The sequence below is a fragment of the Anastrepha ludens genome, chromosome 2 (genome assembly GCF_028408465.1).
Source record: "Anastrepha ludens isolate Willacy chromosome 2, idAnaLude1.1, whole genome shotgun sequence".
NCBI lineage: Eukaryota > Metazoa > Arthropoda > Insecta > Diptera > Tephritidae > Anastrepha > Anastrepha ludens.
In genome coordinates, this window is record NC_071498.1 from 58,920,263 (window position 1) to 58,946,199 (window position 25,937).

Consider the following 25,937-nt stretch of genomic DNA (forward strand, 5'->3'; position numbering starts at 1 on the left):
GACCCTAAACGGAAGAATGTTACGACAAAATAGTGGCCTCTGTATGAGAATGCATCAGATCTATACACGCAAGTACATACATATGTACATATATGTATATGCATGTATATGCACGTATATGTAGTGCCTTCCATAACCTTGGTTATGTGGTGAAAGAAATGGTGACTTCATGTGACTTTTAGCAAATTATGTTGAATCTTTGTCTCCTTGCGTAATGATGCGATTGTGATGATGTTCATGAAAAATTATAACAAGCCGTTTCAGCACATATTTACAAATATACACGTAGCTGCATAAGTAGTTAGGTATAATCATAACGCCCACATCAGGCTATATTTGGTTAGCCCTCAGGCAAGCTCTGTATGTGAACTATTAACGGTTATGAAGTTCTCTCTTAATTTATTTCTCATACGGTTTTTTTTTTCATTTATATATCCATATGAATGTTTCCATATATGTATAAGTACATATTTTCGCGCCTCCAATTATGCTGAATGTAGTTCTTGCTGAAAATGTAAAACTATGCCCCTTTTTGAACTGACAGCCGGCTATTCTCATGAATTAATTTGTTGTTGCATTGTGTGGTTGTTTCGTTTGTCCTCTGCCCGACTGTGCAAAGCCTTAGCTACAGCCTTAATGTTTCGTTTTCCGGTTTTACGATGCTTGGAATTAAGTAATATCTAGTTAAAGGAATGTGTGGTGCTCATGGATTTGTGAATTTAATAGTCGTAATTAAAATTAATTAAAAATGGAGTAATGTTAGGAGGTGTTTTGGTGGTTGCATACATTACATAAATTACTGTGGGCACACAGCTGGGAATGCCTTTAGGTGGCGAAAATAAAAACACTCACATACTTCTATGCTTAAATACAGTGAAAACTCGATATACCGAATTGAAAGCGATGGATGAGCACTTCGTTGGATCGCAAGGTTTTTACTGATATCCCTATCAGGTCATGAGCGATTCCATTACAAGAGATCCAAGCACTTTGAACATTGTCGTTAATTTTTCTAAAAATTGGTTTATTTGTAGTTTTTGATTTATTAGCAGTTTTCAAAACATTTTTGGAACACTATTTTCGGTATAACCATCAAATCACAAGGGGCCATTCAGATGACTGTTGGATGGAATTCATTTCGTTCTTGGTCAAAAATTCGCGCGTAGTTTTGGCACTGTGCGACAGTGCGTTATCATAGTGCAAAATCCACGAATTGTTTTCTCACAAATCCTACCTTTTTGGCAATTTGCTTCACATAAACAATAGTCCTTATTAACTGTCTGACCTTGCGCTACAGGACAGATAACTATGGTGTTCTTAACGACAATCTATGTCATCTTGAATGTAGCATACTGACTAATTGAGGAAAAGTGGCGTTGTAGTAGTATTGGAATTCGTAATTATAGTCAAGCTGCACTAAGAGCTCTTGCTAACCCACTCTGCTCTTCGAAATTAATCGGTGAATATAACTCAAAACTGAACAGTGTTGTAAAACACAACAAAGTTTGTCTTATTTCGGTGCCTGGACACGGCGATATTGCAGGGAACGAGTTGGCTGATAAACAGGCTAATGAAGGCTCTGAAAGCATAACACTGGGACCTGAGATATAGAAGACGTTGATCTGAGTTGGACTCCTGCAGAGTAGCTAAGTGCTTTGTGAAAGAACCAAGCAGGAAATTAACGATCTTTCGCCTAAAATTTAGTAGAAATGGCTTGAGATTACTGGTAGGTGTAATCGCAGGGCTCGACGCTTGTGGTCAGCATATGGCTATCATGGGAATTATTGACGATCCAATATGCCTATCTTGTTGTGTGTATGAGGAGACTGCCGAGCATTTTTTCTGCCCGTATCAGACGTATGCTTTTGGGGTGGGATGTACTAAGCATTGATAAAGTTCATACTCTTCCTATTTCGGATCTCTTAAGACTCATCAATGAGTCCAACAGATTCGCGAAGAATGGCCTCAAACCAATTTCTCTGTCTTAGCATTCATACTGTAGCTACCCTGTCTCTCTATTTCTTCCACTGTAATCTATCCAGGTGGTCTTCCTGACTGAGTGCTTAGACTAGTCTAATCTAACTTATTCAAATCTAATCAAATCTAATCTAATCTAAGTGTCTGTCCTATCAAAAATTCGTGTTGTACAATACCATTGTAATCTATAAAAACCAAGAGCTTCGCTTCCTTTTTTGACTAAAAGGACGCGCTTTTTTATTGCGTGCCGTACTCATAAATCCCATATTTTACTAGAGGAGGAGGGCAAATAAAACTCAATAAAATAGGACAAGTAACCAAATCTATTGACGAAATACTCTGACTCCAGGAAAGGGCCGTAATAGATTTTTCAGTTTGCAGTGGTAAATCCCCTCATAGTAATAGGAATAATAATGTAGTTATGATTTTTATTAAAACTAACTTTGAAAAGGCCATATTTCTCAATATTCTCGTTTATTGAATATTTTTTGTGTCCAGTGTAATATAATAATGGGTGATCAATTTAGAGGTATCGGATTTTAAACTGAAATAAAACTAGCAAAATAAAACTGATTGGGCAATCTTCATTATTTTGGTGTAGAACCATTCATGACATTTATTTTTTAAAGATAATTCCTTTCTAGTGCTGGCCGCAACTGCGACGTAATTCGGCCATCCGAAAACACCAATTTTGAATGACTCGCTAGTATCTCGTGAATAACTTTAACCTCAATCGAAGTTGGTTTATCCACAAAGCATTTAGACTTTACACAACTCCACAAATAAAAGTCCAAAGGTGTTATATCACACGATCTTGGTCGCCAATCCACTGGTCCGGGGCGAGAAATAGATTGCTCACCGAAACGACGACGCAGTAAATATATTGTTTCAGGAGCTGTATGGCTAGTAGCGCCGTCTTGGTGGAACCAAATGTTGTAAAGATCACAAGCTTCAATTCTCGGTATTAAAAAGTCGTACATTGGCGCCAGCCTCGTCTTTGAAGAAACGTGGACCAATAATTCCTCCAGCCCATAGGCCGCACCAAACGGCTGTCGTTGTCATTAAACCGAAAATGGGTCTCATCGCTGAACGCCATAAGTTGGCCTGAGCGCACGATGAACTCTTTTCACAAATTCGTAATAAAATTGTACGATTTGTAAAGGTTGTTGAGACGTTAGTCTTTCCATGATGAAATTTCAATGAATACTGAAAAAAAATAATGTATTTAGTTTCACAGTAGTCACGCGTGATCTGTCAAAAACCCCCTATTGGAAAAAGTAACTCTAATCCGATCATCCATTTAAATATTATTTGATATCCATTCAGCTAATAATATTTAATGCGCCAATTAAGCAGAATTTCTTCTTTTTTTGTGGCAACCGTATCCTGTTTTTGTGTTTTTTTTTAGTTAATGATTCACTCTAATATACTTGCGAGTATTTATGGGTTGGTGTGCATAAAAATTTCATAGAAAGCTTAAATGTTTTTTATACACACATATACACATGTATACGATTTATCGTAAGTGTGTATGAGTGCGCGTAAGTTCATTTGTCGGCATCGCTACGTTATTTTGTGCTTACTTTGTATGCAGTTTAGTGTCCAAACATTTGTTACAGCATTCATGGCATACCAGAAAAAAAGTCAAGAGGACAAGTCGACGACTTCTAATGTGTTTAAAAACACAACAAAAAATGTTGGGATATTTTACAAAGAAACTTACGCGCAGATATGTGCTTGTAAATGTATGTGTGTGCATAAATAAGGTGTGCACTTACATATTTATAAAAGTGTTTGTAAGTACTAATATTTGATGATGAGTTTCAGAAAAACGGATTGTGAGAAGACCCTAGAATGGGTACAAAGAGATATCCTGTGCATATGTATGTATATTCACATATGCATACATACGCGAGCACTCATGTAAAACACACACATGCAAACTGAAAATAACCTACACACTTTCTGAAGCTGATGGGTTGAAGTCAATTGAGATTCAAGTGTAGTTTGTAGGAAATTTGCAAAAAATGAAGTTTACACCAAAAATTCTGATAACGGTGCAAATTAGGGGTATGACCATTTTTATTTATGAGAAATGTGGATTGTAAGTACAATTTGTTTTAGATTAAATTAAATTGAAAATATTTGAGGAGCTGGAAAGTGTATGCCATATCTTTAATTTAACAGGAGCTCTTCCAGCAGGACGCCATTATTTCACTACTGAAAACTTGTGAAAAAAAGATTCAATGCCTGAGGATCGACGGTTATTAAGAGGAGTAAATGAAGTTAATCAGAGCTCCTAGGTGAGCTCAGGTATTTATTACAAGGTGAAGTCCAAAATAAACAAGGCTGAGCTAAAATAGAAACAACAAGAGCTTTGTTCTGATAACTTCGAGTTTATTTATTCAAAATAGTCGCCTCTGGCCTCGATACACTGTTTTGCGCGATCTAAAAGCTTTTCCTTCATGGCCAAATGCAATTTTCCGAATAGTTAGAAGTCACAGGGAGCCATATCAGGCGAATACGGTGAGTGATAAATGGCTAAAATACGATTTCTAGTCAAAAAATCAGTCACAAGAGTGGATCGATGAGATGGTGCATTATTACGCAATAAGGGCCAGCTTCCTCCTTTGCGGTATTCAGGGCAAATTTGACGAATGCGATGCAAGAGACACTTCAAAACGCCAAGATAAAAAATTCCATTGACGGTTTGGCCCGTTGGCATGCATTACTTGTGGAAAATTCCCTTGGAATCATAAAAACAAATGAGCATCGGCTTGATTTTAGACTTCTCCAAACGTGATCTTTTGGGTGGTGGCTCGTCTGGTGGCTTCCATTGGGCACTTTGACGCTTAGTTTCAGGTTCATGTTGAAAGCACCAGTTACAATGTTGTCAAGGAAGTTCTCGTCTTTTCTCGCCTCCTTAATGAGGTCTTTCGAATGTTGAATTCTGAGCAATTTTTGGTCCTCAGTTAACTTGTGTGGAATGAAACGTGCACAGACCTTTCGTAAGCCCAAATGATCAGTTAAAATGCAATAAATCGAGGTTTTGGAGTTATTCAACTCCGATTACATGAATTTAAAAGATGATTTCGGTTCATATTTGATAAATTTACGAACAATTTCTATGGAGATTTTGGTGATTACTGATTTTGGGCGGGCCGTATATCCATTGTCACAACCATTTCTGAAATGTGTACACCACTCACGAGGTAGACAATCATCGCCATAAACTTTTTCATCACTTCAAATGTTTCGGTAAACGTTTTACCCATTTTGAAACAAAAATGATAGAGAAAGTGTTTTCTAATAGCAGTCGCACCTCGGCAGTCAATGGAACAATGATAAGCCAAAATTTGGAATCCTTGCAATGCCGAAATTTTTTTGGCGAAAAAAGTAGAAAAAGTAATATAGAAGACAGAAAAATATCTAAAATATAAGTTTTAAATGCCATTTACTCAATATCTGATTAAACGCTTAATGAAACGATAATTGGAAGTTGATTAAACAAGCGATTTTTTTAATTTTATTCTTCGGTTACCGAACATCTGCCGATTAACAATTGATTATGAGTAGCTGCCTTGAATATGGCCGGCAGATGAAAACAGTGAATATAACAACGATAATTTTGATTTTGAGTAGTGAGGGCTCCTGTACGATCTTGTTGTCCATCTTTCTATGACTTTGTGTCTCATGTAGCGGTTGGTTTTATGTGTACGAACAATGGCAATAGATATGTTATAATGTTAAGCGCTTCAGCAGGACTGGTGCTAAGGTCACTGTGGTTAGGATACACGCTGATCTTTGAATTTAGTTCAGCTGTACTACTACACTTTATTTACTACGTACTCCCACTTTTTGTGCAATAATAACAGTCTAAATATTCTCTCAAAGAAATTGGATTAAATTTTGTTTTTAATTTAACAGGGGAATATTAATTGATATATTTTCCTTAAAAATGGATGTTCGACAAAGGATCATTGAAGGTATAGCCAATGTTTTTATTACTCTGGTGTCGATTTAGATTAAACACCTTTTTCAATCTTGTCGCCTGTGGGTGACACTGGGAAAGCAAGGCTTAAAAAAGGCAGTAGTTCTAGCTATAAAAGAAGTGGATACGTACCTAAATACGCATGCCGTAACAAAAACTACTAGAAATATTTTGTCGGGTAGTCAGGCGGCCATTAAATCAATGATTGCGGCTATACTAAGGTCAAAGGTGCAAAAGGTCAAAAGGAAGTGCTTAGCATCTCAAGAGATGATATCTCGAAGGCCATAGCTTGTATAAACAGTCATTAGCTATTTGGCAGACATTCCATGAGGCTAGAAATTCCTCCCATGAATATTGTAGAAGTTGTAGCGATGAAGAAGAAACAGTTAAGCACTTCATTTGCAATTATCCAGCCTTAGCTAAACTCAGAGCAGGTTGTCTAGGTAAACCCTTTTTTAATTCTCTTACAGAACTGTCTGGCGTGGGGATAGGACCAATCCTGCGCTTCATAAAAGCCACAAAATGGTTCCATGAAAGAAAATAAACTAGGTTCCCGTGCCGCCCAGTGGTATCCCAACGGACCTGACGGTCTAAGTGAGTTGGTCGTACAGTCTAACTACCACCATAACCAAACTTAAGGCTTAAAAACCTGTTCCTACTTTTTTCCTCGTTTTGGAACTACTGCTGTGCTTCTCATTTAAGGTTACTAAAAGCTTGAATATATTCTTACTTGCTATCTATTCTAGTAGGTATATACGCGTATAAGGCAACAAGAAATTTTAAAGTTTTCTTTTTAACTTTTACTTACATGGAAAACTATTAAAATTAAATTAGTCAAATAAATAAATAATAGAAAAATAAATTAAACTAAAAATAGAAAAAAGTTAAAAATAAATTAAATAGATAGAAATAAATGAAACGTATTCACTACCTTTTTTTCAATAGCAGGAAATATTAATATATTTCAAAGTAATTCTGACACAATTTTTTTTTTATTGAAGTTTGGAATTAAGATTTATGGTTATTTTCTATTAAGAAATATATGTTATATAAAGGAGCTCAGAAGGTCTAGCCAGTATCTTTATTACTCTGGTATCACTGTGGCTTAAAAAAACTTGTTTCTAATTCTCAGCTTCTTCGGAAAGGTAACAGTTTTTTCAATCTTAAAAAATTTTGCTTATTATAAATGCATTTAAAAGATGTCATTTTCTTCGACTATCCACTACCAGGCGATCTAAGCTGAAATAAAAAGGCATACCCATAATGTATGGCAAACATACATATGTGTGCATAACTAAGTATTAGTATAAACAAAGTATTCTACTGTGGACAAGTGGACGACAAACGCCGTGACTCTTATAAAATATACTAAAAACGACAAAGCGCCGAAAGCTATAAACGGGTAAAAGAGTTATAAAAAAAACAAAAAAAAAAAAAAAAAACAAAGACTGTCAGACAAGCGTTTAACCAAACGTCCGTCACTTTGTCTATAATGGAGATTTCATAGATTTTGATGATGTTTATGAGTATGCTGATAGTGATGGATTATTGGTGATGATGTTGGTATTTCCATGTTGATAGCCAGTATAAATTAATATTTACATTGATGTACCCAAAGTGATTGGTGTTTGAAGTGGTCAAGGGTAGAAAAGAGGAGAGTGAAAGCAAAAATTAAAAAGAGGACAAAAGCAAAATACTAATATCCTGTATAATCATGTCGCTAATGTTAATGTTAATGTTGCTGATGACAGTTGCTGCCGTTGCTGTAGCAGCTGCTTTTCGTAGTGGCGGAATATTGGCGGTACCAACGACAAAGAGCGTGATTAATCGTTAAACGGCGCGGAAGTGCTTTGTTTGGTAATTGTTGTCACGTGACTGAAAAACGCTTTAACCGTTTGGCTGTGAGTCAAAGTCTTTCACTACTCTTCGGCTGCCAAGCTTCGCCCGCTAGGTTATTTATTTTACGAGTACTCACATAATTGCGCACTTTTAATGACAAAATGCAAGCGCATGAAAGAGAACTGAAAGCGAAAGTTTAATTTATGTGCCGCACATACGTATGTATGTATGTACCTACACAAGCCCTTCAAAGGCTTAAAGCGAAAAAAGAAGTATTTTAATTCACCATCAAATGAACTGATAAACGACGCTACTTGCAACGCAAATCTTCACCAAGCACCATAGCAAATACATACATATATCAATCTTGTTTAATTTTTGAAGAATGGTTTATGGACGCAGCATCGCTATCGGTGGCTGCCTGCTGCTTTTGGTCATTACACTCTCGGCAATAATTTTCTATTTAAGTTTAGGTAAGTATCTAACTCCGTTACTCGTTATTTATGAGCTCAAAATTTACTATACAAATAATTTGAAACCCAACCATAATAATAATTTTTAAACGAGACTTGTTTTAATGGTCTGCTAAATTAAGATAATATAAGTGTGTCACATTTCTTAATTACTTTTATTTAATACGCCCCTTTATTAATTAAGAAAATCAAATGAGTGAGGGTGCACAAAAAACTTTAATTTTGCAACCTCAATTTACTTAACGCGACCACCTTTCCGTGTGGTGTTTGTGCAATTGGTTGAGACATTAAGTGATGAAAAGGGGAATGAAGATTGAATAACGATCAGGAGATGGCCTTAAAATTGTTGTAGGACAAACTTAACTTTTAAAAAAGTTGGACGAGATGCTTGCCCGGATATCTGCCGAAGGATTATAGCAAGCCAACCTACAACCTACTGTGTCCCTCGCTGCACCACTCTTTGCTTTGGTTCATGCAGGGTTATTTTATATGTTAACTGCTATTTTAAATTTACTATTTACATATATATATGCATCTTCTTCTTGATTGGCACGATAACCCTTTAAGCCGATGTTGGCCGAGTTTAACAAAGCACGCCAGAATGTTTTTTCCCGTGCTAACCGGCGCCAGTTGGAAACACCAAGTGAAGCCAAGCCCAACCGAAGTCTCTTGCAAATTTATAATATATATATTTAATATATATTAGTAGCGCTTACATCCTCTATGCGCCTTGATGTTGTTCCCCAAATGGAGGAACCTACTCTTTATGCCTCCTCCGAACGGCAGATGGTTTTTTATGGGCAGCTGTTTTCATGGCAAACCCATAGCCTGCCGAGGGGCGACCGCTATTAGAAAAAACGATTTCTATCATTTGGTGTTTCATGCCCGAAGATTCGAACCCAGGCACCATCGAATAGTAGTCAGGTATCAATCCCTTCGGCTACTTCGGTCTCATGCTGGTATACCACCGTGTAAATTGTCACTCAGAGGCGACGTGCAAACTATTCTCCACCATTATTATCCCTGCTTTTGACATGGCCAATCATTTGTTGCATGCTGCCGAATCGGGTAACCAAAAAATATATTTGTTTTTGCTAAAACGGTAAAATACAAAAAATTATCTACCACAAAAGACTCGAATAATAATTCAGTTGGTCTTGTCTGTATGAAATCATCCATGATTTCCACATGATTTTTCACCTATGAATTGTTAGCTCTTAAATCTTAATTCTTAACTTCTTTTGCGTTAAATTACGGCCATGAAAATGAGTCGTTTTTGCTATTGTACACTACTAGCTGGCAACCGGAGAGTTGCAGCCAGGTGATAAAGTAAGTGGAGGACAAAGTAAATTTGAAGTGGAATTCGATAATGAAGACGAAATGAAACCCGAACGATTCCCGAAAGTGACGCTTCCCCAACAAACTCTAAAAAACCTACATCTAGAGTCTAATTTCTCTGCAGCAGTAACTTGCCAGGTGACCTCTAGTAGTGGACTGTACATATATATAACTGTGTGTAGCAAGAATGATAGAATGCCAGGTTGCGCCTTCCGAATTCGCTGTGTCGTCGGAGCCCATGAATAAACGAACAAAAAGAAGATGAATTGTTTGCTTGTGAAGAGAAAGAGTGGGCAAAAACAATGGAAAACAGAAGAAATGATACACACACACGCACGCACATTCTTGCCACGGCATCATCCGTATAAAAACGCAAAAAACTGCATTTGGAGGCTTTATATTCATTTGTGCTTTCTAAATTTAACACGCGACACTTCGCTTAGATTACTTTGTTTAGTTTAAATATCAGAAATCCCAATATTACCAAGATATTCACTGAATTTTCACAAACACGTATTTTTTCCTCCTTTTGTTTGTTTTTTGCCACCCATATAAGTAGTACTCCATTCGCCTTGTATAAGGTGAGTTGAATTTCTCAATCTACCGAAAAATACAAAGCTCAAGAACTAATTTTTACTTCTCAGGAGAAAAATAACTCTCAAGTGTCAGAGTTTCGAACGTGAGTTTTATTTTTGATCAACAAAATTTAACTTAAAAATAATCATTATTTTTGATGAAAAAATTCAAACTCAAAAAATAATAATTATTTATGATAAATAGGAAAATAACAACTCAAAAATAAGCATTATTTCAGAGAGGGAAAAAATAACACTAGTTCTAGAAAATTTTTTTGTATTTTTTATCAAATATATGATTATATTTTCTGAACAGTACATTAAAACTCAACAATTTTGATACTTTTGTGCCTTGACGCAGGTAAAGCCAAAATTGAATACAAGACCCATTCCGCTACGGAGGCCGCATTATTTTACTAAGCACAAAACTTTCTTTTCCTAGTGTTGTTTTATGTAATTTGATGTACAATTTATAGCCATTCACTCACATAGGCAGACATACATACATTCTTAGACAATACTCAGCCAATCTAATGCAGTGCCTTAAATTTTTATGGAATTTTCTCACCTTCTGATATGATAAATGCATCCGTTAACCTCTGTTACTCGATTGGTTTCACTTATAGTGAAAGCTGAATAAATTTACCAATAAACATAAATATCCTATAAAGGCGGAATATTAAAAATAAAATAATAATAATAATTGGCGTGTATACTTCTGTTATGTGTTTGGCCGAGCTCCTCCTTCTATTTGTGGAATATTAGTCCATAAATAAAATTTATTTCACTAGTATTTTCAACAGTTTTTTATGGACCGTCGATTTTTTTTTTGTTTCTCGATAAGCATCTACGCTCGCCATTTCAATGAGTTGAGGGTATTTATTTATTAATTGTAATAAAAGTTGTTTATATTTTTTTCAAACGCTTTATTGCCACTTTAAGAAATCGAAATATGCTATTAAAAATATTTCATATGCTAAATGGAAAATTTTTATTACAACATTCGCGCGCAATTTTTGCAATTTCATTGCTGCTGCCGCCTGTTTATGCCTGTTTGTTATAATTTTTAATGTCTACACTGCGTTTAATAATTTTAGCACTGACAATTTTTGACAATTTATTTGTTTCTTAGTTAATTTGAATAATTTGTATGAAATTATAGTTCATTTTCCTACAAAAAAATATAATTCCAAGATTCAAGTTAAAAATAATAAACAAAATTCCATCAAAATTTCAAAATTTTTAGTTAGATTTTTTAGAAAAAATTCGAGTATGTAGTTTTATAGCCCATTGAATTTTGGTATAATAAAGTGCAAGTTTCAAATGAATTAAAAATAGGCGTTGATTTTTGAATTTCTTTTTTTCGGTGACGGTCTTGTGCATGTTGTCCATATAACGAGTACTCAAAAATTTTCTAGGTATAGAGGCCGCCGTAGCCGAATGGGTTGGTGCGTGATTACCATTCGGAATTCACAGAGAGAACGTTGGTTCGAATCTCGGTGAAACACCAAAATTAAGAAAAACATTTTTCTAATAGCGGTCGCCCCTCGCCAGGCAATGGCAAACCTCCGAGTGTATTTCTGCCATGAAAAAGCTCCTCAAAAAAAAAATATCTGCCGTTCGGAGTCGGCTTAAAACTGTAGGTCCCTCCATTTGTGGAACAACATCACGACGCACACCACAAATAGGAGGAGGAGCTCGGCCAAACACCTAACAGAAGTGTACGCGCCAATTATTTATTTATTTATTTATATATATAGAGGAAAATATCAACACAGAGTCAGCAAAAAAATTGTCAGAAATCAATGAAATTTTTAAATAATTTGAAACTTGTACTTTATATGAAAGTACTCGCACATTGTAGTACAATATAGTAGACAGTAAACTTTAATTTTTCGAAACGACTGTATCACTTAGTTCCAAAAGAGCTTAAAGCTAAGCCAAATAGCAAGAACACCTCGATGAGTACAGAACAAAAGGCTTCGAACAAAAACTTCTTTAATTCGCAAGAAAATACCTCTTTCGTCGAAACTGGAAAAATATACTATGAACGGATTAAAAAAAAATAAATAGGTTTGGATCTGACAGAAGACAATAAGTTCTACAACTAACAAGTACAGCATTTGATCCCAGATATGTTGTACAAAACAGAACAGTAAAGCACCGTGGCGGATCAATGATGGTGTGGGGATGCTCTTCGGAGGAGGGAGTAGGTTCAATATTTTGGATAAAAGATAAAATGTGTATAGTGGACTATGTGAGAATATTTGATATGGTTTTACTTTCTTATGCAAGAGCACAAATGCTCAAAAATTGAAAGTTAATGCGGGATTAGAATCCCAAGCGTTCATCAAAATTAGCGAAGGAGTTGTTTAAAAAATATAATGTTTTGGAATGGCCGTTGCAGATTGCATCGAAGATGTGAAAAAGTCATAAAACGAGCAGAAGATCCTACGAAATAATAAATTAATTCTCCATAAGTAAGCATTTTTTTAAAACACTGATTTTTTGCGGCAAAACTTTTTCTTTCTATTATTTTTCCGGTGAACGTTTCTTAAATTTTATTATGTTATAGAATATTTGGAAAAGAAGTTTTTATTTTCAGAAAATTTAAACATAAACATTAATTCACAATATTCCTTTCTTATAAGAACAATGAAAAACGTAAAAAAAAACTATATTCTGTAGAATCAGAATCAGCCTCTACTCTTCTTCTGAGCTTTACAAAGCGAGAATTCTTCTTTTATTTAGTAGTGCAGGTGTAACATCACTACCCGGGTCACTAACAGAAAATTCATGAACGTTTTTCATAGGTGCAGCCTCATTAATTGAGATATTGGCTATATTTTTCACTTGGTTATTAAGGTTAGGTTAGGTTGGCCTAGCTGGCTGAAAGCTATCACATAGACCTATTGGCCCTTAGTAGTACGAGATGGAACTTGACTTTTACGTTTCCTTGCATTAGGCTTCTTGTAATAAGCCTGCGACTTTTGCGAATCTAAGTAAGTTCTCAAGCGCTAACCCCGCGAAACATTCTAACCTCTCATATTGTAGAGCTCCTAAACATTTCAATCGGGTTCTAGCTAATGCAGGGCAAGAACATAGAAGGTGATCAAGAGTTTCCCTCTCTTCCAGTTCATTGCAATATCTGCAGCTATCATTGTTTGCAATTCCCATCTTCTATGCGTGCACCGCTAACAAATTGTGGCCTGTCAGTATACCTACGATAGTTCTGCTTTCCTTTCTAGACAGGGTAAGTACGAATCTGACATATTTATCTGAATTCAGTGTACACATGATTTTCGCGGTTTTGCGAGTGGCTAGATTATGCCACCTCCTGCCTATCCGTGTTTTCATGCCCACAGCGATGTCATTGTATACCGTATTTAAAGGTTTCAATATGTCGTTTTTTTGTTTTAATTGTATGTAAACAGCACTTTTGGCAATCTCATCTAGAATTTCGTTTCCTGCAATGTCCGGGTACCGAATAGATATGTAACCGTCTGTCTGCGGCTAGTCTCTCTATGGCTTTCCTGGTGCTAAGAACATTTGAAATTTCATATGAGTTTATTGCCTTTATTACCGCTTGACTGTCAACGTATATATTTGTGTTGGAGTTGCTCGATGTCCTTGCTAGTGCTATTACTGTAGCCTTTCCTACCGCAAATACTTCTGCTTGAAAAATACTGCAATGGTCAGGGAGCTTAATTGGCCGCCTGATGTCTGGCTCTGTGCAATAAATCCCTGCACCTACTCCGTCCAGCATTTTCGAGCTGTAGATAAATATGTTAAGCGTATTGGAGCTAAGTTTCATACCTCTTTTCCACCTCTTTTCTTCTATTGTTGTTCGGAATCTCTTCACCCAATTGTGTTTCGGAGTCATATAGTTCGTATTGGTCCGATAACTCATACCTATTGAGCTATGTCCGAATATCTTAGAGGTAAATTCACCCGTTGCGTTAAGTCATGCGGCAGATCTAGCTGCTAGACCTTCTGCCGCAATGTCAATCGGTGGTAGGTTGAGTATTCTTTCAAGTGCTGCCGTAGGAGTAGTTTTAATTGCCTCTGCCGTGCAAAGTGCACCAAGACGTTGAATACTTTCCATAGGTGTTTTGTGTCATTTTTTTCAATGCAGTCCACCACACTAGAGCACTATAGAGTAATATTGGCTTTACTGTAGCTGGATAGCACCAATACATTATTGAAGGAGATAGATCCCATGTAACTCCCAGCATTCTTTTACATGCATATAGTGCGTTACCGGCCTTTTTCTTCCTCTCCAATATATTGTACTTTCATGATACTTTGCTATCCAAAATTACTTCAAAGTACTTTGCGTGGTCTTTAAGAGTCAGTTCTACGCCTTTTAGCTTGGTTATTAAAACTGGATTTACTTTTGGAAGCCTTTCAGTATTTACTTTTCCAGCAAATTTTTCAGCTTCATAATTGTCACCATCAGAACTTGTATCATATTATCTTCGAGAACATTTTGTGGTACTAATTCCACGAGATCCGCATCTGAATTTTCTTCATTCTCAAATAACTCTTCACAATCTGAAATATCCAAATCACCAAATCCTTGGCTACCAATAGATAGTTCATTCTGTGATATTCGCATAAACATTTTCAGTTGAAGTCACGTTTTTTCGACTATTACTTCAAGCCATATGACTTTTGGCATGAATTTAATGTGGACTTTTTGTTCAATTTTGTTATTCAATTCTTCAGATTTTAGTTTGCCTAAAACTTCAGTTTTTTCCACTGATTGTTTTCCTTTCTTTGGGTTTTCTTTTTGTTGACATTATAGGGCTCTAATAAAGTTGAAACACTATTACTAAATAACTTTTTTTAAACTAAAAGAGTGCCTTTTAAATATATTTTCATAAAAGAATGATTAAAATAAAATAAGAAGTACATAAATTGCCAAAAGTTGTGAATAAGTTCCTCTGCTATAGGTATTTAACGCAGTGTATGTGTACCATTTTGTGGCGGAGAAAATTTAATCTCATTTGCCTAGTTGTCCAACTGCCCAACTGACAAACTGGCTGTTTGCCATTGCATATCAATTGCGCCCATTAACCATTGACCACTGATCATTGTCAACTGTCTACTTAGCTATTTTGATATTTATAACCCATTTATAGTGATATGAGTGCGACCTATTGGCCTTTGACACACAGTACCAACCAAAAACTGAACTTGTCCATTTGTCATTTGCTTTTATTTTCTTCTGCCTACTGTATGTATGTAGGTATATTTTTATTTATTGAATGTCCTTTTTGTTTGAGTCTTCTCACAGTTCACCGTTTGTGCGGTGTGAAAAAATTGCCATTTATACGTATTGCACTCCCACGGGCTGTACGTTCAAATTAACCTATTTGTGGCAATACGCTATTCGCATTCTGGCGCACGTTTGCCGTTATTGCCCTTTTCGATTTGTTCACGGCCCTCTGTCGCTCATACTCAATATACTTCTATTCTCTCTTAATTTCTTCAATGGCAAATTCGTGTGAATATTTTCGTGTCTATTTCTAGGCGCTCAGTTTCGTTGTCTTCTTGACTACTTGTCTACTTGGCTTATAGGTACGAGCATGCACACACATACGTACTTATTCGTGCAAATAAATTGATAATTGTTAATGCATGCGTAGTTTTGTGGTGTTGGCTGCCATATCCACTTAATAAAGTTACAAGTATTAATTGCTTCTTTGCTATTCTTTCGCAATTTCTTCGCTTCTTATAATAATATATTTATTTGTTCATTTCGACATATAAACATTTGTATGAAATATTTTGCCGCACTGCTGGCTTCAAGCAAAAATGTTGTTCGTTGTGCTTAAGATTAAATCGTTCAACGATGCCTACGACAACATGACTAAAGCGACAGAAATGCTTAAATCGAGCAAATATCTGTCACTTTTGCAATGTTAGAATAGCATCTCCTAACAGGATAAGTGCCGTGGATTAGAAAGTATTAGATGAAAGCATATTAAAAAGTAATTATAAAAGTGAAAATTTATTCAAGCAGATAAAAATGCTGTAAGAAAGAAGTAAAAGAACCCAGGAGTCCTAGGAACCACGAGAAATATTATATATAAGTATATTAGTTTGAAGGAAGAGAAATTTATTATTTTTATTTTTTATTTTGCGCAAATGGCTTAAAACTGTTTTATGGTCAATCTTTAGCTCCTAGGCGCTGCTACGACGACTAACATGCCAGTCAGACGAAGTTGTGATTTTGTGATTTTATCGACATTTTCCACAATGGGCCTGCCTGTGAGAGGTGTATCTTTAATATCAAAAATACCTTAACGGGATCGACGAAACCAAAATTGTACCTAATTAGTTGTTACAGTATCGGAACCATTCATTGTTAACACCCTGTAACTTACAACTGAATAGAACAAACAAAAAAGAACAAAAGAATTTTTTAGTGGGAAATGTCACTTTGACAACGAGCATAAGCTTTAAATTGTTTGGTTGATACTTTGCGGAATATCGATCAGAATTGATTTCTTTTAGTCTCAAAATAATAGCTCATGGGCTTGAAAGGCTCGGGTCTAACACATAGATGGCATTCAGCGCTTTTTAACTGACAGTTACTAACCTTAAAAAGACAGCTGCTAAAATTTCATGATATTCTATCCATTAGTTCGTGAGTTATTGTGCCAAGGGTGACTTTACTTTTGTTATTTTCAAATTAATGGATTAAACAAAATTTCGTGCTTTAATTTTACACTGCTTCTTGATGCGAAAAAATAGCAAGCAAGCAAGCTTGAAAAGTGTTATGGGGACTCCGTTCTATCAGGAACAACAATAAAACGATAATTTTGCTGACTTCAAACGTGGCCGTAGAGACACCGATGATGCACAACGCAGTGGACGTCCGAATGAGGCGGTAACACCAGAAAGCATCAAAAAAATCCACAAAATAGTTTTCAATGATCGGAAAGTGACGTTGCGTCAGTTAGGTGACATCGTAAAGATATCAAAGGTTGACTTTATATTGCGTGAGTATTTGACTATGAGAAAGAGACTATGTTCGCAGACCTAAAAAATTGCTCTCCGGTAAGAAATGTAGAGGTTATCGCTGAAATTTATAGTAGGCCTATTTTGGGGAAAAAGATAAATCGATCTACAAAAGTGGTATTGAAATGTTAGAGCGGCGCTGGAAGGATTGCCTTGCTCTTGATGGAAATTATGTTGAGGAATAAAGCTAATTTTGAATAAAAAGAAACTGTTTCCTTTGTTAGGCCCAGGACTTTTCAACACATGAGTTACATCCGTACTTTATCTATAAAAAAAAATATAAAAAAATCTCCAAATGGAAGTAATGCGAATCCACAGTTTTACTTCTTTTTAATTTTGCTATGCTAAAATTAAAATTTAATTTTCCCTGCTCAAATTCAGACAAAGCTTTTCCGTGCGGCATATTTTTTGTTTTTAAACCGAAACAACCACATAAATATGAGAACGAGATGAAGCGATCAAAAGTACTTTTAATATAATAATTTTAACGTAATAACTTACATTTTAAACTTTAAAATTAAAACCAAACGTTTTTGGTTTTATAATACTTTCGTTTTGTACAGAACAAGAATTTGCGTGACATTTTTCCATTTATGCTTTATTAGATATCATATCGACGAACAAAACTAACACTCTACAAGGCTCTCATCATGCCCGTCCTAACGTATGACACAAAAGCTTGGACGATGACAACATCCGATGAAGCGTCACTTGGAGTGTTTGAGAGAAAGATTCTGCGGAAGATTTTTGGACCTATGCACGTTGGCAACGGCGAATATCGCAGGCGATGGAACGATGAGCTGTATGAGCTTTACGACGACGTAGACGTAATGCAGCGAATAAAGATCCAGCGGCTAAGTTGGCTTGGTCATGTCGTCCGAATGGATAAAAACGCTCCAGCTCTGAAAGTAGTCGATGCGGTACCAGCTGGTGGTAGCAGAGGAAAAGAAAGGCCTCCTTTGTGTTGGAAAGACCACATGGAGAAGGACTTAGCTTCACTTGGTGTATCCAAATGGCGTCGGTTAGCACGAGAAAGAAACGACTGGCGCGCTTTGATAAACTCGGCCAAAAGCGCGCAAGAACAAGAAGATATCATCATAATCATCGTGGTTTTATAATGTTTTCGTGCGGCGCATACGTGAGAGTAATTGTAGCAAAGAATTTTAAGAATGTGGAATTCAAAACGAAGAATTAATAGTCAAATTCTTAGCATTTATATATTTTGCCGTTTATATAAATATATCAAGGGCAAATACAGTACATATAAGAAATTTAATCACTCGCGGCTTCAGCTCGGTTTATGCTACACATTTTCCGTCGCTTAATTAAATTTGTTACACTCCGATGAAGCACACATCGCAACGGCCAATATTTGGAAAACTTTACGTGTTTGAGGCAATTCATAACGCCAATTGGTGATTATGATTATGGTTGTTGTTGTTACTGTAATTGTATTATACTACTATTATTTCGGTACATAAATATTAATTCTGCGGAAAAATCAATTCCAAAAAATATAATATGTAAATGCGCGACTATAACAATCAGTGAATCTTTATAGTTTGGCTAATTTCATGACTGCAGAGGAAGAGCGCTGACGTACATTTTGTATGTAGAAGCAAGTAAACTAGAGGCACAATATAAATTGTGATATAAACATATAAGCGTATGTTTCTCTATTATCCACTCATGATATTTGCCGATAAAGGCACAAGCGAAGGCATGCAATTTAACCAGAAGCGCCAATATGCTTTTGATACGAATAATTGCCTTAAATGCGAGTGTCAATACAATAAAACCGATTTCGCGTATGCTCCTTAACGAGCCGTCTGCGCCGTACAACACATATGCGCACTTACGACCACACTGTAGGCTTATCCTTCTACACCGCCAAATTGGCAAAGTCTTTGATATTGCAGAATCGAGTAGACATACTCGCATAGGCTCATGTGGGTACAAATTAGAATCTTTGCAGGCATCTAAATATTGCCTTGGCTTAAGACAAATAGGCAGGAAAATCGATTGTAAATTTTTATGTGTCGACTTAATGTGCTTCACACTGTTCACACTGATTTCATAGAAGTGAAGTCAAACCATATGCACTCAACATATTAGCGGCGGCATGGCAATACGTGGCGTTCTTGTAGTTATTTGTTTAACCTTTGTGGTTGAAAATTCATCTAGTCTGTGAAGTTTAGATTGGATATTAAGATATAAGGAGGAAATTAAATTGGAGTACTAACTATTGGGTTGGCAAGGATGAAATTTGTTGGTTGATACAGGTTGGTTGAAAAGTATGAAAACAAATTTAAAAGAATGCGAGTTTTTAAAGAAACTAGTTTTTAATTCTCCTCTAACTACAATACACTTATGCCAATGATTCTCCAACAATTCAATACCATATCGGTAATGATTTCCCGGAAGCTCTGCAAAATAGTGTTCCACAATAGTTCGAGGAAATTATAACTGATACGGAGTGGCATCGCTGTATCCAGCTTTTATGAAAAATGGAATTGCAAAATGTAAAAAAGGCAAAATAAAAAGCAAAATCAAACACTTAAATTACTCAAAAGGAGAATCACGCTTTAGAGCAGATACGTGGCTAGCCGACATCTCAACAATATTTAAAGCAAGGTGCGGATTGCTAAAACTATATGCAATAGCCTATGGAAACGCGGTGAAAATTTACACCTTATGAGACAAGGAATCAGAAACAGATACTTAGAAGCTTAACGACGCTGAAGTAATATGTACTTAGCCCTGCCATAGGAAGGTAGGTAGACGAAATAGTTAAAGTGCCAATCTGGTACTCCTCCAGTACTAAAGCGCCGTTTTGAAACCATTACGAGACCTTCAGCAGGCAGATATGTACAGCCAGCCAGAGCTATTGATATAATGGAGAATATTGGTGAGATTTAGGTTGGCGCACTACTCCAGGCTGTCGAAGAAAGGCGCACCCAGTAATCTTAATCGCCTAGCTGCCAAACCCGGATATTTACAGGGAAAGTGCTCAACTGTCTCCTTCTCTGAAAGGTCCCCACAGCTTCTGCAATGGGGGTTAAATATTAACCTTAGCTTTTCCGCTTGTGCGCGGATCGTCCAGTAACCGGTAAACACAGCTACGAGTTTGGAAATTGAATGGCGAGGAGTCCAAAGGACTTTCTGAGCCCTTCGTATATCGTACTGGAGCCAAAAGGTTTTCGAAATAGCACATAAAGAAATGGATCTCCATCTTTTTAGCGCTTTGATGAGAAATAATTTGTGCAGCCCTGCCATACAAATTAGGTCCGTTATAGATATGAAATTATAATATTTTTTTTAATGAATTTATTTTTAAATGTATCATGTAAATATCAAAATTAAATTTAATTTAATTTTCATGCGAAATGGTCACTATTTCCTTTTACACAAGCCTTCAAACGATTAGGCCATTCAGCTACTGCAGCACGCGCGGTTTCCATGGATATTGCTCGAACGAAATATTGTTTGAGACTCTCCAAATTTCTGTGAGACCTTCGTCAGACTATGTTCTCCAATTCTGATCACAAAGTGTAGTTCAATGGATTTAAATCTGGGCTCAGGGGATCATGCAGCGAGACTCAACCTTCCTTTCAATCACATCTGCAGAAGCTGTCAAGCGGAAGGGGTGAAGGAAAGTTTTTCCATTACTTATGTGGATGTCCAGGGCTAGCTAGGGCATGACTTCGCTCTTTCGGTAAGCGTTTCTTACAGCAAATTAATAAGATCTCAGACATCGAGATAAAGAATTTGCTGATACACCTGGATCTCAATGGATCTGACTTAGGAAAAACAAAAAGATAAAGAATTTGCTGCTACACCTGGATCTCACAATGGATCTGACTAGGAAAACCCCCAAAAAAAAACATCATCATCACAATTAGGATTATTTCAGTAGAACTACGCAACCACTTCAACAACAGCAACAGATCTGGACTGCCAGACGGCCAATCTTCTGCGGCTATGAACCGAGTTTTTAGCTGGCTTATAGGCTGGAGCGGAATCTCGTTGGAAGATCCAACGCTCTCCATTGAAGAGAGTACCGCTCAACTGCTTCACCACGCCTTCTAAGACATCCTCCTGGTCTTTTGCCCCGGTCTTAACATCTTTTTCGCAGCAATGAAGAGACGTCTTTAGAAATTTTAACATAGGTTTTGTCGTTGTCAGTGCAGTACTGTTTTTTCTCAAAGGACTTTCATATATGTATGTCCTATGTTTTGCTCTAAATCCAAATTGGTGTTGAATAATATTGTTTTCATCTTTTGTTTCTTCGGAAAAAAATCATAAAATCGCAGGCACTTTAGCTTGTTTGAATTTGTTTAAAAGACGTTTGGATTCGATAATTCGCTGTTATTGTGTTTGCTCCGACATAAACTGCCTTCTGTGAATAACGAAGCATTTATACTTTATAGACAACTCGACGGATAAGTCCCTACGAAACATTAAGCTCACTCGGAAGGGCCCTCATTGACTTTGAAGGGCTTTTGTCAATGTTCGCTTGCACTTGTTAAATAAATTCTGCAGATCGGACCATGTCACGTAAGAAAATTAGTAATTTCCACATAAATCGGTGTGATTTGCACACATAGCTACGATAACTGCATGTCTCTGCTTTCCTTGAGCTAAGTTGTAATTCTACATGTCTTATTTAAAAAAGAGTAAAATGAAAAATTATGGTTTCGGAAAGTTATGGCCACATACAAGTTTAGGAAAAAAGAAATTAAGGTTCCTTTCCATATTGTTAGATGAGAAATATATATGGCAACCCTCGTATAGACAAGTTTAAGTTAGGTTAGGCGCGATACTTTAAGTTAAAGAATTCTAAAAAAAATTTTACTTTGAACAGAATAAAAATACTAGAGAATTTGAGCACCACATATACAAGTCCTTATAGTTCTTCTTTTTTTTGCTTATTTCATAAACAACCTATTAGTTGATTGATATTTCCTACAGTGATTCCTTCAACAATTGTTACACTTTCAATTCCTCCTCTGCACCAGCAATAAAAACGCGTGGATCACAAATAAAACGCAGACAGCTTGCAAAAGTTTATTTCAATTATTTTAAATTAACGATCTACTGCGGGTAGTTAGCGGTTGTCTTAATTTGCCGCCTCTGCCGCTCGTCGCAGCTCAACGACTACCACCAGCTCTCTAGTCACTGAGTGTTTTTGGCAATGCAGTGTTATTAACATTGAAATTTTCACCATTGCAGCTTTTTAATTTGCCTGCCTTCGCTGGGTACAACATCAATTCCATTCGGACATTTTTCTCTTAATGCTTTTCATTTTATTTGCACTTTCCACCATAAATTCTCAAGCTTTAATTTCCATACTCACCGTTCTTTTTTGGCGCTAACCCCACACTCTTCACTCTTTCGTTACAGGACCCTGTCCACAGGGCACCTTCGCCTGCGATGATAGCACGTTGTGCGTGCCACAGCGCCAAATTTGCGACAATCGCACAGATTGCGAGGATGGCAGCGACGAACACCCGGTCGAGTGTGGCCTACTTTATGGCAGTAAGGCACTGACCGATAAAATTGTCGGCAATGCAATTGAACGACGCCGACAACAACAGCTACAACAGCAGCAGCAGCAATATAGAGAGCCATTTCTTGATGGACGCAACAAAGGCAGAGACAGGGACAGGGACGAGTTGATAAATGTGACGAGCATAGGAGTGACGCCAGAGGAGGAAGATCCTCCTATTGACAGCGTAAATGGTGGACGTCGAACGCAAGTCGCCACAAGTAGTGGCGCAAGCGGTAATGTAGCGGACAAGCATACAAACAGTGCCAGCGAAGAAGTTGCGAATTGTGGTAAGTGCTCGTTAAAGTGTATAGCGCCGCATTTTATGTCTCAGCGGATACATTCTTCATGCCAAGTCATTTTTGCGCCAACATCATGTGACAAAATATGTGTGAATTTCAGTTTTATGCATTCATTCGTCCATTCATTACAGAAATTACAACATATCCTAAAGGTGTCTGCACCTGTCGGCAGCGCACAATACTGTATTGCGGTCGGAAGGCGAAATTGACGCGAATACCACGCTTGAGTGCCGAGGTATGCTAAAGTTAAGCACAGTAGGCGCGCATGGATTTGGTTTAAGCGCTCAATGGCATTTGAATATTTCTTGCAGGTGACGTATTTAATGATTGGACGCAGTAATTTGACGCTGCGCGAGAATTGCTTCTTTGGACTGAAACGCTTGCTGAAGCTGTAAGTAACGGAAGCGAAAAAAAGCGGGTGGTGTACAAGAGCAGCGTGCGATTGAGGCCTTTGACCTTCTACCTTTTTTTGGGTTTTGGGCTTTGGCTTGTACGCTAATCTTTATGTGTATTTACTATAATTTATAACAACACATATTTATTCTTTCTCTGCTCTCACTCTGTTCTCTTACTTTTCCTATTATATATTTTATTTCTTTTCTTCTTACTTCCCATCATTCTTGCGGCAGCTCACTGAAGCATTGCAACATATCGCATGTGCCACTGGGCACATTTAATGGCCTACACCAGCTGGAGAAATTGGATGTACGGCATAACAATATCAGCGCGCTGCCAGTCGGCATATTTCGTGGCATGAATTTTCTGGTGTGGCTTTTTCTCATTTCGAATCAACTGCGTCAGTTGCCGTTGACGCAATTTGCGGACATGCCACGCCTCGAATGGTTGATGCTGAGTGATAATTTGCTCACACTGCGAAACGAAAAATTTCCGCACATGCAGCGTCTCTATGAAATGTGAGTAGTGAGTAAAGCGTGCCTTTATCCACTTTTACTTATGCAGATCCAAGTATGAGCGAATGTTACACATGTGTGGGTGTGTGAACGTTGGGTTTGCATGTGAGTCGTAAAAGTCAATGTTTGGGAAAACGTTAGTCAGCTACTATAAACATACATGCTACTAATATACACACACACATTCGCACATTCGCCGACATCTTTTGCTCAGATTCACCAGAACGCGTGATTACCCAACAAGCAAAAGTTGTAGAAATGAGATAAAATTTAATTTCATTTATTATTAAGTCTATGATTTCAGAAATTTGCAGACTAGAAATATAGCAGAATTTAATTTTAATTTCTTACTGATAAAATACAACTGACTTCTTATAAATAGAAAGGTGTAATCTTAGACACACACAGAGATCTCGGCAGAGCAAAATCGAGATCAAGGGAAATATAGATTTTATTAAGCTCAATAAATGCTCTAATAGGTAGGTAGGTGAAATGGTTGAAGGACCACGAAACGAATGAAATTATATTGAACTCCCTCGCTTCTATCGGCGTGGGAGTTATAGAGAGGATTTCAGATTATTGAAGCCCCCCACTAATTTTGAACGAACTAACAAGTTAGAAAGCGACTTTCGGGTGTAGGGATGCTTGGGGGTTGTTGTGGATGTCGACTGAACGATAATTGAGTTACGGTTGTATTAACCCCTTCATCAGGTTGTTAATATCAAGGCCTGAAATGATATGAATGCCAATCTGCATAAATGTTAGTCCCGCGAGAGCAGGCCAGCTAAGGAGAAGGTGCTGGAATGATTCCACCTCATCCTTCATAAAGCTGTCGCAAAAAGAACTCAAAGTAATGTTTAGTCTCGCAGCATGCATACCTCGCGGGCAATGTCCTGTAAGTTCACTTGTGAAATTTGAGACCTCAGATTTTGTCAATCTTAGAAGATCCCTCGAACGCCTCCGATCCACACGTGGCCAGGAAGTTTTCACGACCTTACACGTTTGTATACTCGCTCAGCACTCGCTGAATTTATGCGAAGACCACCCTTCCAGAAGCAGGTTGCCAACGGGATTCTAATCCTCTACTTTCGCGGGGAAATTACGTCATAGGTCCCTAGCTGGCTCATCCGCCACGAAGTAATACCGAGCCTCACAGCATGCATACCTCGCGAACAGTGTCGTGGGCAGTAACCTATAAAGTCACTCATGAAATTCGCAAGCTGAAATTTTGTTAACCTGGGGCAATCTCGAATGCCTCGGATCCACACGCTGGTCACGTGCCTTACACATTTGTGCACTCGCCGAACGCTCGCTAAATTGATGCGAAGCCCTCCCTCCCTTGCAGGCAACCTGAACTTGAGTCGGATGGGAGGCTCCTTGTAGAATACTCCTCCACCAACCCTTCCTTCCAACTTCGAACCATCTGTGTACAGGTTCACAAGATCCTATCTGCAAATTCTAAAATGCGTACAGTGAAATTTGCACTGTTTAACACATTAATAAATATAACAAATGAGTTCGGACCTGGAATACTACCTTGAAGTGGCCTCAAATAAAAAAGATTTGATATAATATATATTAGTATTCTCAATATATATACAAAAGGAAGCCGCAGAAGAAGGAAGAAGTCATGAATGTAGAGACAATGAGCGGAAACTCAAACATTCAGGATTCAATTTACAAACAGATTTATTTGAATTTGTCTAAATTCGGGTTAAGGGGAGGAGCCCAAAAAGCTAGAGGGATTGGAGAGAGAAAGATGGGGTTGCTTTACTCACCACTATGAAATAAAACTAAAACTAATAATTAATAATTTTAGGGTCCTTTTATTTTACTTATTTTGTAATGCACTCCGAAATGTAAGAATTTTAACAAAGTCGTCCACTTTTGCTCACTGGTATTTTACAAGTAATTGCCTCACGTGCATTTTCAATAGTATGTAGACATAGCAGCA

At 37.1% G+C, this 25,937-nt stretch overlaps 1 protein-coding gene across 1 annotated transcript in view; it reads left to right on the forward strand.

Moving 5' to 3' along the window:
- Window positions 1–8,192: 8,192 nt before the first annotated feature.
- The window catches only part of LOC128857757 (relaxin receptor 2), a 56,724-nt gene continuing 38,979 nt past the window's right edge, over window positions 8,193–25,937 (forward strand). The window contains exons 1-5 of the mRNA XM_054093502.1: window positions 8,193–8,280; window positions 22,626–23,060; window positions 23,204–23,307; window positions 23,384–23,463; window positions 23,702–23,986. Of these exons, the coding sequence (XP_053949477.1) occupies window positions 8,193–8,280; window positions 22,626–23,060; window positions 23,204–23,307; window positions 23,384–23,463; window positions 23,702–23,986 (992 nt within the window). The remainder of the gene's footprint in view (window positions 8,281–22,625; window positions 23,061–23,203; window positions 23,308–23,383; window positions 23,464–23,701; window positions 23,987–25,937) is intronic.